Source organism: Barbatula barbatula, assembly GCF_947034865.1.
Source record: "Barbatula barbatula genome assembly, chromosome: 25".
Lineage (NCBI taxonomy): Eukaryota > Metazoa > Chordata > Actinopteri > Cypriniformes > Nemacheilidae > Barbatula > Barbatula barbatula.
The window spans coordinates 10153605-10173313 of NC_136788.1; the positions used below are offsets into that span (position 1 = coordinate 10153605).

Below are 19709 nucleotides of genomic sequence, written 5' to 3' on the forward strand. Positions count from 1 at the left end.
TTAAGAGTCAAATTTTTGTGGCACAGCCCTTTGGCTCGATTTTCAGAAACATCTTGTTCAGGCGTTCTTGGACCTATTGTTTTGGGGCGGATCCTAGAGCGATTGCTATGTTCACATATACCTAAACAAACCGAACCAAGACAGAAAGCGCACCAGGTTCCGTAAGAAAAAAGATTGACTCTGCTCAAAGGCTTATAGGCAGGCCTTAATTTGTGCCGGAACAAGTCCGATCCGGATCTTGCCCCTGTGGATTTGTTAAATATTTATTCTTGGTGAATTTACTGTTTAGTATATTGTGTATTTTGTGTTTCGGTGTGTGTTGACGTCATGCTTTAGAACAAATTGACCCGAGGGGGCAATTAAAGTGATTAAAGACATTAAGATCTGGATCCGGCACCTTTGAAATACGATCCGGCACCTAGAGGCATCAATAAAAATGGCTTCTATTTATTTAAACTACTTTAAAAGCATATAAATCAGACTGACACCGTCGTAAAATTTACCCAAGTTGTCACGGACGCTGGTACATATTTGCAATCAAAAGAGTGCATAATACATCAAAGGTACATATTTATACCAAATGTGTCACGATCAGGGAAGGACAGAACCCAAACGTGGGCACTAGGTGCGGAAGAAACAATGATTTATGTAACAAACACAAAACAAGACCCACAAAGGGGTAAAATAGGAACGAAGGAAATAATAACTACAGGCTAAACAGGGACATTGACTGACTAAACTGACACTTGACATAGACTAACACTGACTAGACTAGACTCCAGGAACAGGAACAATACACAATGTCTTCGCAAGGCATAAAAACAGGCGAGTGATAAAAAAACAAAGGAGCACAGGAAAGAAATGAAGGAACTAGATCAAGCAGGGAACAGGTGAGAGGCATGAAACCATTACAAGATAATTAACATGGTAACGAGAGGGCGGGACTTAGAGGAGACCAGAGAGAAAGCACATTATGTCCGACAATAACGTGTTTCTCTCCACACAAAACACGTGGTACTGTCATGATCCTGCCCCAAGACTAGAACAACCCGACCAGACGTGGCAGGACCATGACAAAATGTACCTTAATGACATATTATTGGAGCTTTTTAAAGGAGAGGGATCCAGTTGTAAAATGAATCTGTACGGTTTAGGCAGCAGAGGGGTCTTTGGCGATGCCCTTTTCGTTTTACAGTTATTTTCCTCTATTTATGTTAGCGTTGGTGGGTACGTTTTTTGTCGTTTTTCAACATCGTTTTAGTTATTTTGCTCAAATATCCCATGCAACTGTACTGTACTTTCCAACCATCTAAATAGATCATTTACAAACTTTGGTGTTTTGTTCATTGTTGTTTTGGAGACATCCTCACTGAATCTATATTGCAGTCTACCCCTATAGGTCATGATGAATGAGGGCACGTCCAATATTTTGACACTATCAAAAGGAATGTGAAATTATTGCTCATTTTACAACTACAAATGTGGCCGACTGCCGTAATGTCCACCTGATTCAAACTCAATTCTGTGAACCAAATTTAATATCGTCTTCAAGTGTTAAGTATCGGACGTGATCACTGTTGTTCGGGACATTTAGGCAGGGCCTGTCTAAAACGTGATGTAGCGATGTGCGTAAAACTTCTCGCTGTAGCTAATTAGTTTTTCGCTCCGGTGCAAACATTGGTGTCAGTTTGGCCTTATCAGTTCAACAACGGATCGACCAGAACCACATTTTAAAGCGCAAATGGAGGCCATTTTACATTTGACCAACTATTTATATTTATGGTATTTTTCTTATATTTGCAGTTTGCTGTGACATAGTCGACAGTCAATGAATAATATCAGACAGTATGCTAGGACGATGACTGCTAACTCCAGCCCACCTAGTGGCAGTAGAAAAGCTCCAGAATGTTTCTGATGGATGTGTTTTCTTGTAACTTTTAACACTTGCAACTTTATTAGCCTATTTGATGTAGTGCGGAAATCTTATTTTCAGACAAACTTGTGATACTCATTTTAAACAAAGGCGATTCTCAAATTAGCTGACAACGTGCGATCCCTGGGATCGAACCCTCAACCTTGGCGTTGCTAGCACCATGCCCTTACCACTGAGCCATTTATTAAAAAAAGTTTAGCTATTATTGAAATGGAAAATAAAGAGATAATTGACAACCACAAGCTCGTTTTGAGGTAATGAATAAGCACTTTATATAAATTAAAACGAACTTTACATCTATCTGTTCTTTATCCTTACCACTTGGGGGAGTAGTTTTACAGTAAAATATCCATTTTGAACTTGAGATAAGTAATAAATTGTTTAGATTCTAGGTTTTAGTGTCTGAGAAAGTTTTGACTTGTGACAAATATAGCTATACATCTATATATCTATAATATATTTCTATCATTGTGCACTCAAATGTCACCCTGTTATTGTAGGACTCTGAGAAAATGAGGGAACAGATAAAAAGCATTTGTCACATGACTTATTACTCTACCACAATAAAAAACACTCACCTGGGAAAGCAGTATTGAATATCCTTTAAAAAGCCATTTCTATTGTCATCATCTTCACACAAACATCTACTTGTCTAACCTGAGGCCATTCTTCATGATGGTCATAGCAGTATTATTGCAACACAATCAAGTTACAATGTGACAAATCAATAGCTCCACATTTACACAATCATGAGGTACAATACATTCACCCCTGTTTTATACGGGAGTGTGGCGTAACACAAAGGCATGCTGTATTGAACAATATCAGTGGAATATTAAAAAGAGAGCGGGACACGATGGAGGGAGGAGCCATTAGAGGAGGGGGCGGGTCACAGCCTGTTTATTTAAACTTGCTGATGGGGGGCAGGGATTTTGATGTCCTGGCCTTTCTCCAATCTCTTCTCGCACTCAATGAGATAGGCCACTCCATCGATCACGGTCTGAACCAGTTGGACCTTAAGACAGATAAAAGACATAATTTCTTAAATGTTCACAATTATTTGTTTGATCATAGATATTGCTATGCTTTCTTATGCTCTGCTCTTTTACACCACTGACCTCGGACTGGCCCAGCCTGTCCAAATTGGAAATATCAAAAGTGTTTCCAACAGCTGCAGTGTCCACACCACCAGTACCTCTCTTTTGAAGCCGCAGGTTATCCAGGATCTTAGGGAGTCGAGGATCCTGCAAAGGAAAAGACATAATGATGGGATTATTTCAACACCGTACACATGACTACAGAGTTATACAGAATTCACCATTTACTGTATTTCTTAAAAAGGACCTTGCTGAGGCGTGGAAGGGTAACATGGACACCAGCTCGTAACCCTGTGCCCAGGTTTGATGGGCAGGTGAGGATGTAACCCAGTCGCTCGTTCCACATGAACTCCCAACCCTTCTCTTGAATCAGTCTCTCAACCTGAGGCACACCAAAAAACAACAAGCTCTTAGGAGAATGCTACTAAAATGCAATATTCAACTAAAAATCAAAAGCAAAAACAACAATTTCCCCTTTAGAATAATCAACACATAGACACTTGCACATGGACAGTAAATTCACGTCTGGCAGGACAATGTGTTTACAACAGCGTGTCCACAAAATGACTTTTCTCTCTGCTGCAATAAACACAGCTGCAGCATCTCTCACGGAGCACCGCAGGAGAAATAATAAAGTCTTGTGCAGCTTGAGAGCTGACACGTGTGTGAGTTCACCTCTTGAAGCCCCCTGCAGAAACGCTCAAAGACCCTCTTCATGTTGCCCCCCTTCTCCATAGATATGACTCTAGTGTGGTCTTCTTCGTTGATCCACACCAGGAAGGTTTTCTCATTGTTATGCCTGCCATTGAAAGTCACGAAATTAATTTCTGTAACAGAAATAATATACTTTCGATATTGGGCCTTATGGGTTTGGCCTGAAATAATATGTGACAATAAGTATCTTTGGCTTTGGTTCGAAACAGATCTTTATAGTTCACATGATAGGTTACCTAAGAATTTAAATTCAGTCATTATTTACTCGCCATTGTGTCTTTTGAAATCTGTATGACTTTCATTGTTCTGCAGAACACAGAAGAATATTTTTAGAAAAATGTTCTAAATACAACGACGGTTCCCATTGACTTGCATTGGTTTTGCGTCCGAACAATATAAGTGAATGGGTCCCATCGCTGTTCAGTTAGCAACATTGTTGGGTGAACTATCCCTTTAAATTCACCCTCATGTTTCTAAAGCACTCCTGGTAACTGTATCAATGACCTCATTTCAATTTTGTCTTCAGTCTCTAATGGCATCTTCCTGAGAGAGTTGCTTTGTTAGCTCCAAAACCATCAGCGTAATTTCCTTTTTGAGCCTGGCAATGTAAGGATACTTTTCCTTGGCATACAGAAGAGGAAAGTCGAAAAAAAGGATAAATGATGCGGAAGATGTTACAGTAGAGAGGGACAGGTACACTTTGTGATCAATGTCAGATCCGAGCGTGCGCTCGTATAGGTTGCTTTAGACTATTTCTGGGTGTAAGGCTACCCTTGCAGAGGGCACTCATTCTCATTGGATGCTCACCAGATGCCTCTTGCGTCAGGCCAGTCACGTGCCATGCCTGCACATGTCAGCAGGGGCGACACAGGTTTATCAAACAGGAAGTGATCCTATTGCAAAGCAAATAGATAGTGAATTACATAGTCATACCTGAATTTCTGTCATCTCAATAGCATTTATTACACTGATAGCAAATGTACCCACATCAATAAGTTGTTGCTGCTCTTGATCGGTCATTTGAGTGAGGCTGAAATATTTTCCTGTCAAATCTCCTCGTAGGCCTCCCAGAGCATCAACCACAACTCTCTCCACCTCTCTACGCTCGGCACGGGTGCAGGCTGGAGGCAGACTCAAGCCTCGGATACTCCTGCCTGTCCTGACTCGAGATGACAGCACGTACTTCTCATCAAACTGTCCGCCCCTTATCTGATGGGAAACAAGCCCAGGTCGTAATTTGAGATTAAATTAGCATTTTCTACAAAGGGATAGTGTTTAAGTTTAAGGAATCTTAGATGTCAGCAATGTTACACCCCAGCCTGAAAATATCTATATTGAATCTATCTTTATATGTATTTGCATATATAAGAATACGTTTTAAGAATATTTTCTTCCCACCTTACTGTAATCCAGGTCCGTGGGGTGTTTCATGGTGCAAGGGTCATAACCATTATGCCTCTCTTTAATGACTGGGTTAAAGATGTCAGCAAAGACCTACATGAAACATGTTTGATGAAGTTCAGTTGTTCATATGATATCTCTTAATATCCAAGATTAAAATCGTCTTACCTCATATGACTCCTCATCTCCTGCCACCATGCCTACTGTTTTTATAAAGGGGTGGCCTGGATTGTCCACGCCTGTTTGGATTGCTTCGTCCAAAGTGTAACCATTCGGCGTGGATTTATCACACAGCTTGGCATATACAGCCGGTGTCAGGTGACTAGCCATACAGTTATTGTGCTTCCGCAAATCTGGAAATTCAGCACTGTTGGAGAATAAGAAGCCTTAGGGTAGCCAAAGTCTTTAGCGAAAAAGCTGCGTGTCAAAACCTACAGGGATACCTGGCTATTTGACGTTCGTAGTCCATATTCATGTGCCGCCTTATCATTTATGGTTATTATAAGCACGTATGCAACTCACTAGGTTTTGAGACACAGCCAATGCGCAACAACAACATGTGCAAATAAACAACCGTTGTTACAGTAGATTTACTTTGTATGTAAAAGTGATCGCAATAAAAAGGTAAACATATATACAGCTGCGGAAAAATAGCAAAGCATTTCAAATGTTTATTTAATCCGCATTTCTGGATGTATTGTGGTCATTCCCAGTCCGGTGTCTGTTGAGCTTTAACAAATTCAAACCTCCGGAATGCAAAAGACTGACAGCATGATAAGACATCTGAAAACTGTGATTCAAATTGAGGTCATTGAGGACATCACAAATAAATTCTTGAACTTTTCCTAAATGCTCAATGCTTAAAAGTGAATGTGAACTTGTTTTCTTTGCAGTATTTGAGGTCTGAAATCACAGCGTATCTTTTCTGTTATGTTCACCTGTTTTTCCAGATTTCATTTTTAGCGAATGAATGCAAATAAAAACAATGTTCATATTAGAAATTTGGGTGAAATATTAGTTCACAGAATGAAATGCATACCTATAAATAGTGAATTCAGAAAAACTGAACATAATGGTCTCTTAATATTTTCAGCTGCTTTATATAGGGCATAATCCTGTATTTAATATGCACGGTTGGTTATTGTAAAATGGTTTTATTGTAGAAAAAATACCATAAGTAGGCCTTAACTAATATACTGTAGCAAAATTATTGTTAATGTTAGCCTTGTTTAACCGTGTTTTTTTTGTTTATTCGTAGTAAAATCATTTTCGTAAGGGCTATTGATGTAAAAACTAACCATAATCTCAAAACGCGTTGTGCACGAAACGTATACGTAGCCTAATGTAACGTATAATAAAATACTCTATAGGCTTTTATCATACAATACAATCATCCTTATCGTTATAACACCAGGGGCGGTGGAATTTGTGACACAATGTATCAGTCAATATCACGTTTTTTTCACGCCTTTAGGCATTTCTGCAGTACAAAACACGGTCTGTTTGACATGTTCCATTGTTGGCATATCACTTGCAGAATATAACGTAGGCCTACTATATATACTCGGTCTATATAGGTACCTGGGAGGATAGATTCTCCGTACGTGCGCTCCAGCACTGATGTGCTGCTCTCTATTCATGAAGAATCCCACAGTCAGAGAGCCCGCACCGACCAACGACAAGATGCCCACCTTCCTTTTACTGGACAACATCCTCGCGAAGCTTCCTGCCATCGTAACCCTACAAAACCAAAAGAGAACCCTCCAGGTGAAGAATGGACAGATAGCGGAACTTGTCAGGATGCAGGGGAATGCTGCGGATGTGTGTGTGCCCTTCTCCCAGCAGAATAAACTGGCCGAGCCCCCCTCCCTTCATTGCACGGAAACTGATGATTCATAAATGACATCCGAGCACCATTTCCCCCTCTCACACTATGCATATATTCATATATCGTGTTTCCCCCTTTCTTTTAAACTGATGTCGTCTTGTGCTTGTGCATTTATGATGAACGTTGTAGCCACACTTTGCAATCGCAATAAACGTGCTGTAAACGATGACATGTCTGTCACGGTTCTACGTGACATTGAACCCTATTGGCTCGGTGTTTTTACCTGTAACGTAAAAAACACGCGCATGCGCGCTAGGGCCTTTGTGGATGAACGCATGCAGCCTATATAATGCATGGATATGTTTAGATCATTTCTGTAGTTGAGATGCAACTAGGTTAGCAAAATTCACTGAGTTTCCATTTATATATTTATAGTACAAACATTTGCTTTCTTTGCTCCAGTGTTACCTATAGGAGCATAAGTTATCACTTCAGCCGTGTATTTACTGGTTTTATGATAATCCTTGCAGAAAGATATTAAGCAAAGGTCACGTGAAATAAACAAGAGATTTACTGTTGGAAATGACTAAACTAAAGCCTATTTAGTAATCCCTTACTGTTTGGTAGAGCTGGCCATTAGTGGGAGATGAAATCTTGGTGTGTTTAATGCATGCAATACACAAATTAAATTAATAATTTCTTTGGAAATATATGTATTCTTTATTTTTCAGTTATAACTCTTTACTACAGTGTAGGCTAACTACCAACAATGCAAAATTGTGAATAAATAGAATTGAAATACAGCGAACCCAAGCTATACATCAGTAAGTCCTACAGAGAATTGATTCAAACTTACTCAAAATGAATTGAAGAAATTGAAGAAAATTCTAATGCTTACCTGGTAAATCAGTTTACAGTATACTGAAGTTGGTCTTATCGTCTAAAGCAGGAACCAGGTAAAAGGGCAATGCTTCTTTCTACAAAGCAGCAGGGTATAGGTGTGGTCCATTTATTATAATGCCACGGGGTTCATAAGACTTCCTTCTGTTTGAAATGTCCAATAGTAAATCCCAAGAAAGCCTGACTGTAATGAAGTAGCCCTGAGCCATTCATTCATTGGATGGTATATGCTGCCTAATGTTTTCTTAGGGAGCAAAATTACAGCCGGGTCTCTTATCTATAGATGTTGTCATCAGAGCTGGCATACAGTAGGCTGGCCAAGAGATAGTGTATCAAAGATGAAGTTCAAAGGTCACTCTGAGGATTTGTTAAGTTACACGTACCAAAAGGCCACGTAAATACACAATGATCTACTCAAAATCAACTAAACTAATCAACTAAAATGTTGCTAAGAAAACAAAACAATGTCACATTTACATTTCTTTTATTTAACAAATCTGAATTCCCATGGACTTCCATTGCATGGAAATAATATTCTTCGGCTTGCATACCATAGCCTAACTGTGAATGTTTTAAAAATAAATATGAGCCCATTTTCATCAGTTCTACTATAAACTGATTTAGATGCAATAGCAGACAAGGAACTTCATACTTTTTATGGTATTTTTAACCAGAACAAACCAGGCATGCATGTCGGAATTGTAAACTATGAGCTATATAGACGTGCTGACTATCTGTTACTTTTTGACGATGCATAAATAAGGGTTCTCGACGATGCATAAATAAGGGTTCTCAACCTTGTTGGCCCCCCCACTGTATTCAAAAATATTCAAAGACCCACTCCTGCTCACAGAAGAAACTCCAATACCAATTTTAACTGGCAAAGTGTTTATTCAATATAAAAATGAACAAATAAAAAGAAATATCCTGGTTTTTACTTGTTTTAAAATGAATTTCAATGCAAATTTTTCTCATTCAAAATTATTAGTCACCCTGAGCCCCTTTGGAAGTCAGCTGGGGCCCCCCTGTTGAGAACCACTGCCATAGATCAATCAGTTTTATTTAGCCTATTTATCCAAACACTTTTGCTTAAAATTACACAGAGAAATTTTGTTTGTTACCAATATATCATTGCTGTCCTTCTGAAACCTTGGATGTCCCAATTCAACATTGTACTTTTAAAATGATTAAATACTGTGTTGTCAAAGTTGATTTTTATGAGAAATTTGCAAAACCCAATGACAATCGTAAGAAAATATGATTTATGGCAAAAAACTAAATGGCTTTTTTTCAGAAAAAAACTAGTGATATTTAAAAAATGAAGGAAAGGTATGTTGATTACAGCGTCCCCTGTTGGACACTGCAATACTGTAAGCAGACATTACTATAAAAAAAGCTTATAATGTTAATATATTGTAATAGATTTGCATGAATGGATACACACAGAATGCAATGTATACATTGGACTGTTGGCCATGATTTTTCTTCTGTAGCTTCTTCTGCAGTTCCACTTCCCATACGCACTTTGAATTTTACTCACCAACTGCTTATGTTTTTACCCACTAATATATTCATATACTTCAGTATAAAATATAAAGGGGCATCATCCACTGTGTTCATTGAAATGGTCACAAATTGTAAACAAAATTATGTTTCAGTTCAGTTATATTAAAATATTTTAATGTATAGGATTTTAGAGGAATATGTTAGCCTTAAACAGTATTTATAAACTAGTGTGCTAAAAACATTAACAACAGTTGCGTATATATAAACAGTATATAACATATAAGCTGCATCATACCATCACTTATTTCCACCAATAAGAATCAACATTTGTAAGATTTTTATCATTCTGCACTTCACCTTATCTTTAGATCCCAGACTGTAACTTCCTGTTTCAATGATATTACGATAACCCATCAAACAACCCCATGTGCATTTCAGTGGGCCTTTAATACTGTATATATCTCTGTTTCCATTTACGTTGAAACATTATTTTATTTATGGTTAAGAGGTGTATCTATGTACACAAATTTCAATTTATGTTACAATAAAAATGTTTAAGTATCACGCAAGTCATGATCACCTAATGCTTGTTGTAACATGTCCTCCACGTTGTGTATAGTCAACATGACAGGAGAATTACGTCAAACATTAAGCTGTTTCCTTTATGATGACGTCTGCTGGAAACTGACAACACCATTGTAACTTTATCAATCAAACTGTCCTATCCAAGCATTTGTTTGAAATATATTGTGATTTGACATTGACCAAACTTTGGTACTTCTGTGAGGAATCACTCAAGTAAACCAGTTATCATACAGTAGTAAAACCAGTCTGAAGGAACTCTCCTTTACCACCATGACTTCTGTTTCCACAATCAATTTTCATGTTTATACACCTTAAGTCACTAACAAGACCTTAAAAGCTGAGAACATCTCAACTGAGGACATTCAAGTGGACTGCGATGAACACCAATGAAATGAAAGAAGACTCCCATCACACTGAAGCAGTAATGTCCACTGCTGTTGAAACAGCTACAGACGGAGATGTTCCACAACCGCCGACAACAAGAAGCAAGTTACTGAGAATGCTGGAGGCAGCAACCAGCTGGCCGTCTGCCTTCGAACAAATGCAGAACAACGAAGAAGTGTTTTACACCAAAGATGGTGCTGTTAGTGAAGCGCCAAGAGCGAAAACAGTGAGTAGCACATTTAACAAAGAATCATAACGTTTTTTAAGTAGGGCTTAATCGATTAATCGCATCCAGAATAAAATGTTGTGTTTACATAATATATGTCTGTGTACTGTGCATATTAAGTTTTGTATTTAAAAACATGCATATACATGCATATTGGGGTGTTTTGATCTTGCGAGATCTGTTGTGTCTCGCGAGAACACAATTTCCTTACGCAATTGGCATAACGGAGTGCTGAGCTCGAAATTGCGACCATTTTAGTCGCTTATGCTCCCTAAATTGAACCTGTGTGAATTTTTGTGAGTGCACATTTTGTTGTAGTCTTCATTACTGTAAGGAACACGCTAATAACTGCACAAAGTATGTCCATCCCGTTGTGCTAATTTCCCATTGTTTCCCAACACTTGCGAGACGGATAGGTTTCAACCTTCGCGCTCGTCTGCAGCGCCTTGTACCACAACTTTAAGTTCATATTATGTCATTTTAAGTACATTCACAGGCAAACCTCTTCAAAAACAGATCATCTGTCTCTTACATATGTGCATTGTAAGCATAAAACACGATGTGTTTATGTAGTTTTAACCGTTTCTCTGAAGGGTTTAGTCAGTGGAGGAAGGAGGAATGACAGTGTGATATGATCACCACCTCTGCTAACACGAGCACTATGGAAAAGCATATAGAGGAAACAAACAGAGCTCTTTACTAAAAGCTATGACTGTTAAGAAAACAAAGCATTAATGTTGTGCTATTGCTGCCTGTCATTTGAGTTTGTGCCAAAACATTTAGCAGTGTTTGTATATTGTTTAGCTACTCCTACATAGTATAATTCATTAAAATATAAGTATAATGTGTTTCATAAAACGCAAGTTGATTTCATAATGCCTGGATTTTGGACATTTTGTGTTAAAGTGAATAAAATACCCCTTAATCATTGAGGATTTCTTTAAAAAAGTCTTGTTCTTGTGGTAAATATAAATAAATACTCGTAAATATTTCCTAAACCTGTATGCATAATTTTTGATGCTCTCATTTTTTAAACTTTTATATTACAAAAGGCATAATGGAAATAACACAACAATAAATAAAATTGCTTAAAAACTTTTGTTTAAAAGCTGCCTTACATTTTAAAGTGTCCTTTAGAATCTCAATATGTTGCCATCATTTTAATAATTTGCAAAAATATAACGATTTACACTTATTATTGCGTAATGTTTAATGCACAACAACACTGAGGTGCAAATAGTTATCTGACACTATGTATAAGTACCAAGAGCATCTAACCGCTATTTCCACTTAATCCAAAGAAAATACAGCTATTTTCAGTTAGTGTAAATATCATATATCGATAGAAACTGCTGCTGCAACTGGTGTAAACATAACCTACTATTTAAACTAAGTGTAAATAGCATCTAACACTTTGTGAAAGTAGCCGTTACCAAAAATGAAGTCTTCCACCTTGACCTCAAATATGTCTGTGGTCAACTGTCTGATATATTATCATGACAGTTACAGTTATGAGTTTGTAATCCAAATGCCAGACTCAGATCTTGAAAAAGGATAACCGTTGAGACACTTTTTTTCACCTTGACCATGAGTTGCTCAAAGCCCGGCCTGTTGTCCTGAAGTATCACAGAATATGAATTATGTGCCAAGGTCAAATCTAGAAAAATACTACCCATGGTTTGCAAATTTTTTGAGTTCCTCTGCCATTCTGCCCTTGAAGAAACTTCAGGTCGTTCCATGTGAACGGTCCCTTCAGCAAGTTGTTTTGGATGAAACATGTCTGCTAAACGACGTGTGACGGAACAGGTTTTTTGACGTCATCGACCACCCTAAACGGAACGTGTGCATATGTACATTTACAGAACACTGCACTCGTATCTATTCGGAAGCAGTTTAATGGCACCAGGTCAGAATTAATAAATGACTCACTAATGAATTCCTTCAGTGACCTCGAAGACTATAATCATTGAGTCACGTGAGCTGACAGAGTCCTGATTGTCCACAATGTATTGTAAAGGTTTTGCTCTCACAGTATAGGATTTCTTCTGACTTGTTACTACAACCTGATCACTTCAACAGAAACGTGCTTATAGTTATAATTCGACCTTTAAAAGCTTGTGGGGGATCGAGTCTTCGCATTTCCCCGACAGACAAGACATCATGAGGAAAGTCTATAGCCTGGTTAGTCTCACTAAAAACAGAGAACCAAAAGATGCTGTGTTATCTCTTAACGTCAAGGTACTTTTAAGCTTTCTAGACCAATGTTGGACTTTGACAGCACTGTAAAAGCTTTCAACTTAACTTTTTTAAATAAATCAAATCTCTTCATTGAAGTTAATTGAAAAAATCTAGTTACATTTGTGTCACTTATAAAATTAAGCTGAATGGTGAAATTATTTTGATAAGTTAAAAAGTCAGTGTTTTATAGGCTAATTTTATTTGCATTTACATTAGATGGTTTTTATTTGTTGGCTTGTTTGTTTTGTATACGGTAAGGTTTTTCTTTCCCAAATGTATTATTTATTATTTGTTTAGTCTGTATGTACAGGATATAAATACAGTCTGTGAATCTTCGAAAGTTTGATTTACTTCTGTCAACAACAAAAATAAATGAGAATAATATTAACTTGATATGAGAACTCTTGTGAGAGAACTGAGGGGTAACATGATTATTTTAAGAATGTGTGTTTTTATCTATGGATCACTTGACCATTTAACTCTGATTTGTTTTTTCGTAGCAAATCCAGTATCCTGAACCCACAAAAGAATTTAACAGCCGATTAACCAAAACTGTCCGTCGGTCTCTGTCTCGCTCCATTTCTCAGTCATCCACAGACAGCTCAGGTAAATGCCATACAATTTATATGAGAGATTTTTTTCTCAACTTTAAATGAACATTTAGGAGCTGTATCTTTTTTGATACTGGTTTTACCTCACCTTTGATTGTAGCTGATTTTCTTCATTTAGCAGGCTCAGGTACAGAATTTGCAGAGGATAAAGTTTCTCCTCGAGACCGGCAGCAGATCAACTCCAAAGGAAACAGTGATTTCTGCATCAAGAACATCAAGCTGGCAGACTTCGGACGTCGAGAGATACAGCTTGCTGAGGAAGGTAATGTATTTTTAATACATTTACGAAACTGCGTATGTGACTAAGAATGTCAGAATGATTGTGTAATGTGTACCTGTTGTTTGTTGAAGAGATGACGGCATTAACGGCTCTGAGAAAAGCAGCGCAGGGAGAGAAGCCACTGGCAGGAGCTAAAATAATAGGCTGTACTCATGTTACTGCTCAGACAGCTGTAAGTGTCATCTTCTATCCCTTCACTGCATTGGAAATGTATATCATACTGACAGAAGGTCATGGGTTTGATTGTAAGTCACTTTGGATAAAAGCATCATGCAGCATCTAAGAAGGATTGAATGTAAACTTGTTTTATTACATATACTCCTTTATTTTTTTGTGTTTTAAGGTCTTATGCACAACAGTGCACTATGTGATTGCTTACTTGTAAATAATGCTAAGAATGTGTTCTTCAACAGGTGCTGTTCGAGACACTGGCAGTGTTAGGGGCTCAGTTCAGGTGGGCGGCCTGCAATGTTTACTCCACCCAAAATGAAGTGGCAGCTGCTTTGGCAGAGCAAGGTATAAAAGAAACACTTTCCTTGCGAAACAGAATATATTAGAAAATATAATGTAGTATAATACATTTCCAGTTATCGGAACCAAGTGCTTGTATTTTTTAATATACAGCCACAGAAAAAAATAAAAGACCATGCTACATTTTCATTAAATCAGCTTTTCTAGATGTATTGTGGTCATTCCAGTCCAATGTCTGTTGTTTTTCTGTCTGTTGTTGACAAGACACATGAAAACTGTTTATTTGAAATTGGTAGAAATATTGTTAGTAGCTTACAAAATGAAACAAAAATGATAATTTGCCTAAACACATACCTAGAAATGGTAAAACACTGAAAATAATTTTGAAATGGTCACTTATTTTGTATGAATAGAAATCATCACCTTGGAATTAGAAGGTTCTGTCTGACATTTTTATCAGAACTCACTTATTTTTCTGAACGTTGTGTGCATTTTGAGAATTTTTAAGAAAACAAGAAGGTTTTATATACAAAGTCAAACGGAAAACTTTGAAGATGATTAAATCTCAAAGCTCAGATGGCAGGCAGAACCGAGGTGACGAAATGTCAACTTCATGTAGTTTCATCAATGAACATCATAAGAAAATTTGCAATACACATAAAATACACAACACAAGATAATCCCAGCAATTCATAACTATTTGACTAGGTGGCATTTGATTCGTAATAATTCGTACGTTCTTATTGGGTACAATAAAATTTTCATGCTAGTGATGGTTAAATTTCAGAATTGCTTTATTAGGAATTTGCCACTTTGTTTAGGAATTTCCATGATCAGACTGTACCGTCAATGACAATACTTTTCTTGTTTTCTGCTGTCAATGGCAGATTTTCCAGTGTTTGCATGGAAGGGTGAATCCGAGGATGATTTTTGGTGGTGTATTGATCGCTGTGTAAATCTGGAGGGCTGGGAGCCAAACATGGTATGAGTCCCTTGGGTAATTCGGTGGACCGTTCATCTTCCATATTGCAGTTGCATATTAACAGTACTTTTCTCATTTAGATCCTCGACGATGGAGGAGACATGACACATTGGATTTATAAGAAATACCCTCATCTCTTTAAAAAAGTCAAGGGTGTTGTTGAAGAGAGCACCACTGGAATCCACAGGTTTTGTGATTTTCATTCATCTGAAGAAAATAGGAGGAATGACATTATACATCAATGTTTCTGTACTTTTATTTGATGAAGAGATGGTTGCATTAATTCTATACCGTTGTTAAATCCCAGCTTAAACATCCGATAACTACAGATCTTAAAAAAATCAGCATTGTATTGCATAACATGCAGGCTTCATCACCTGTCCAAAGCCGGAAAACTCTGTGTGCCAGCCATGAATGTCAATGACTCTGTTACGAAGCAGAAGTTTGACAACCTGTACTGCTGCAGGGAGTCTATTCTCGATAGGTAAGAACGGGTTACAGATTATCCAAACAACTGTGTCCTTGTGTTTCAGTTAGTAATGTTCAAATCGCTCTTATTCAGTCTCAGAAAGACAGCTGATGTGATGTTTGGAGGGAAACAGGTGCTTGTATGTGGATATGGCGAGGTGAGTCGTCACATCACATGCACTACATGTAATGCACATTAGTGAAAACTAAATGAGAACAACGGCCATCACAATGACCCGTTTGTTTGTGTAAATTTTAATGCACACAGGTGGGAAAAGGTTGCTCTGCTGCTTTGAAATCTATGGGTTCTCTTGTGTGCGTAACAGAGATCGACCCCATTTGTGCTTTACAAGCATGGTAAGACATTATAAAAACCTACATTCGACACAAGAAGTGTTTTAGAAAGATCCTTGACACCAAATTGTATCTTGCCCAGCATGGATGGTTTCCGACTGGTCAGACTAAGCGATGTTGTCCGACAAGTGGACATTGTTATCACCTGCACAGGCAAGTTCTGCAATGTCACATTGCTTTACTACTTTCTCACACTCTTTCTTGCTGACTCATTCATTCTCTGCACAGGCAACAAAAACGTCGTTGTGAGGGAACACATGGACTTATTGAAAAATGGCTGTATTGTTTGTAACATGGGACGGTCCAATACAGAAATCGACGTGGTAAACAGTGATTATGTAGAAAACTAGTGATTAAGATCGACAAAAAGATGCTAACGATGTGTGTGAATGTGTATTTTGTGTTCAGGCAAGTTTGGGAACCTCCGAGTTGGTGTGGCAGCATGTGAGAGAACAGGTGGACCACATTATTTGGCCTAACGGCAAGAGAATAGTTCTTCTAGCAGAGGTAGAAAAAATGAAACGATTATATACAAATACTTTTTACAACACACATGGCATATTGGTGTTTAATATAAAAAGCATATTGATTAGTTACTGTTTGACTGAATTTGGTTTTAGGGCCGTGTTCTTAATCTGAGCTGCACAACTGTACCCGTATACGTGCTCTCCATCACAGCCACTACACAGGTATGTGTGCAGTCAACTAATACGTGAATTTGAATAAAATGTACCAAGGTTAGTAGCCTAAAGGCTTAAGTTATTCTGTTCTCAGTCCAAACATTAAAGACTAAATGGGCAATGGATGATAAATTGTTTAAAGGTCCGCTATATGGCATTTAGCGGCATCTAGTGCTGAGGTTGCGAATTGCAACCAATGGCTCACTCCACCCCCCCCCCCCCCTCTCTTTCAAAGCACTACGGTGGCTGACACAGGAAAAGACGTCACATTTTCTGCTGTGCTGAAGGAGATATTGTATTTACGTAGCGCGCTCTGTAGAGCATTTTGTCCGTTTAGGGCTACTGTAGAAACAACATGGTGAAAGTATGTAGATAGAAATAGCTCATTCTAAGGTAATACAAATATAACGCTTCATTATGTGATGTCTATATACCTCTGAAGACATAGTTATGTATATTATGTTACATTTCTGTAAATAGATGCTTACCTTTAAAGGTAAATTTACACAGAGAACTGACTGTCATTTATATATCACTTTTTTTTTTCTACATTTTAGGCTTTGGCACTGATCGAGCTCTTCAATGCCCCCGATGGCCGTTACAAACAGGATGTCTACCTTCTTCCCAAGAAACTGGGTGAGTAAATGACTGAATGAATTCAGTATTGGTTTTACATTGGTTTTAAAATCAATGTTTGATTATGGTGAGTGAATCGTGTATTCAATACATCATAATATGACTCTGTTTTGTTTACCAGATGAGTATGTTGCAAGCCTGCACATTCAGACCTTTGACGCACACCTGACTGAGCTCACAGATGATCAGGCCAAATATCTTGGATTGAACAAATATGGACCCTTCAAACCCAGTTATTACAGGTGACAAATGTTATTAATTCCCAAATTATTATTACGTTTTTGGCTGTGAAATGTGACATGTTTTTGTATTTCTGTTTAGATATTAGCAAAGATGAAGAAACCTTGGTATATTTCATCATATTTATTTAAGGATCTGTGGGGTAAGAAGGACAGAAGGCTTGACTTGGATTTTATCTCTTCTACTGCACACAATTTTAGATGTTTGTGTCTACATCAGTGTACAGATCAGATCTATGTACTTGCTATATTTCTGTTCACCTTTCTCAGGATTCTGAGATTTTATTTGTAACACACATCGCATGTATTATTTATCTGTCCAATTGAATCATAGTTCGAAGAAAATAAACGTATTTACCTCTAGAACAAAAGAGTTTTTTCTTTTAAGTGCTTCTTCTAGGATGATTAATTAAAGAAACATGTATGATATAAAGTGCTTTAGATTTCCCTAATAATTAATGATTATTTGATAACACTATTCCCATGAGACGCCATTGAATAGAAGAGAAGAGTGTATTAGCAAAAAAATAGTTTTTTATTGTTTTAATGTTTTTACTCTATTGTCTTTTATTGTGTTAGTTACCTGTATTATTTAGTTATACATTCATCAAAACAACCCAAACAACAGCAGTTTGATATTACTTGGAATGCACAATAAAATAAACATTAGATTAGAACTCTTAATATAACGTACTGTTTTTCCATTGTACTCTGGCTAGGGTTGCGCTGTCTTTATTCCTCAAATATTTTCACAGCTGCATGGACTTCAGTCTCTATGACAGCTGTAGCTTTAAGAAAAATAAGCTGATCTGCATAAATTACCACGCCCCATCTTTCAAACCGATATGATCACAATAAAAGTCTCTAATAAAAGTGGGTAACATTTAGGTAAAACTAAATACAAAAGATAAAGAGAACATTTAGTCAGAAATAAAAAAGTTAAAATATACACATTTAAATCAAAATAAAAAATCATATACTTAAGCAGAGCCTTTACATGACAATCGCTCGATCGCTGTGTTTCTTAAAAACTAAAAAGAAACAACTTTTAACATTAAGGGTGACTGACAGAAAAATGTATCATTTCCTTAACAAGCATGACAGATTTTCTAGGTCTGTGTTCTCATAACAATGTTATGATGTTTGAAGTGTGCCACTAAAGTATTTTGACATGGCTCCCCTGCATTCGGACTGCATAGCTCAAGTTGTTTCTGCCCTAAATATAGCGCTGGCTTTTTCCTACAATGTCACATGTAATCTGATTCCATATGTTAAGTCACAGCTTGTCAGTTGCTGGCTGACCAGCTGAGTTCCTCTCACTCTGACACACATTGCCTGATGGAGTCTGTGGGAGCTCTGGGCAGCCCCACTGGGGCCAACTCCAATCTGCTGGGTTTACCATTACCCTGCCCCTGGGACGAGGATGATGAGTCTCTGGGTTGGGAAGGAATCAGGCCAAAATCTTCTCCGGTACCGAGGCGACGAAGTTCAGCGTCCTCCGACGACTCCCAGCCTCCCCCTTCCAGCAGCCGGAGGGTGTCCTTTGCCGACACCATTGGTTTGAGTCTCGTCTCTGTGAAACAATTTGACGCCTGGGCTGTAACCATACCGCCGGACCCTCTGGAGAGCGACTTGAATAAAGCGAAGGAGTACTTCATGGTTCCTCTCTTCGTTCTCCCGCAGACCGAACTGGAGCTTGACCTTCATGAGAAAAAAATAGAACTGCAGCATCTAGAGCTGCTTCCCGGGACCACGACCCTTCGAGGAGTCATCCGTGTGTTGAACCTGTGTTTCGATAAGATGGTGTATGTACGTACTTCTTTGGATTCATGGAGAAGTCATTTCGATCTGTTGGCTGAATATGTTCCTCGGTCGGACAAAGGGGAGATGGATTATTTCACTTTCAAGCTCACGCTGGTACCTCCGTTTGGAGAGGAAGGTTCGAGGGTTGACTTCTGTTTAAGATACGAAACATCTTTGGGCACTTTTTGGGCCAACAATAATGGAAACAACTTTGCTCTGTATTGTTGTGAAAAGACAAAGGAGAAACCTCAAAAGGAGAGTGAAAACAGAAGAAAAAGCTGTCTGAAAGGATCAAGGTGAGAGGTCACATACAATTCAACGGTTACACTGAATTGTTTTGTTTCAATGATCATATATATTTTTTTATAATAAA

At 37.9% G+C, this 19709-nt stretch overlaps 2 protein-coding genes across 2 annotated transcripts; one reads left to right on the plus strand and one right to left on the minus strand.

Annotated features, from left to right (window-relative positions):
• Positions 1–1936: 1936 nt before the first annotated feature.
• ckmt1 (creatine kinase, mitochondrial 1) lies at positions 1937–8038 on the minus strand. The gene is given in 11 exon segments (XM_079449657.1): positions 1937–2857; positions 2859–2948; positions 3052–3177; positions 3278–3412; positions 3706–3829; positions 4552–4637; positions 4732–4953; positions 5143–5238; positions 5314–5512; positions 6727–6885; positions 7872–8038. Coding segments are annotated over 10 exon segments (1254 nt in total). The 5' UTR covers positions 6879–6885; positions 7872–8038; the 3' UTR covers positions 1937–2833.
• Positions 8039–10330: 2292 nt separating this feature from the next.
• On the plus strand, positions 10331–17540 carry ahcyl2a (adenosylhomocysteinase like 2a; the record flags this gene model as incomplete). Its single annotated transcript, XM_079450904.1, has 16 exons — positions 10331–10574; positions 13313–13418; positions 13542–13685; positions 13775–13875; positions 14117–14219; positions 15062–15156; positions 15237–15343; positions 15524–15640; positions 15719–15782; positions 15893–15981; positions 16061–16131; positions 16207–16301; positions 16387–16485; positions 16599–16667; positions 17216–17294; positions 17416–17540. The coding sequence occupies exons 1-16, from the start codon at positions 10341–10343 to the stop codon at positions 17538–17540; spliced, it is 1698 nt and encodes a 565-aa protein (XP_079307030.1). The 5' UTR covers positions 10331–10340.
• Positions 17541–19709: the final 2169 nt, after the last annotated feature.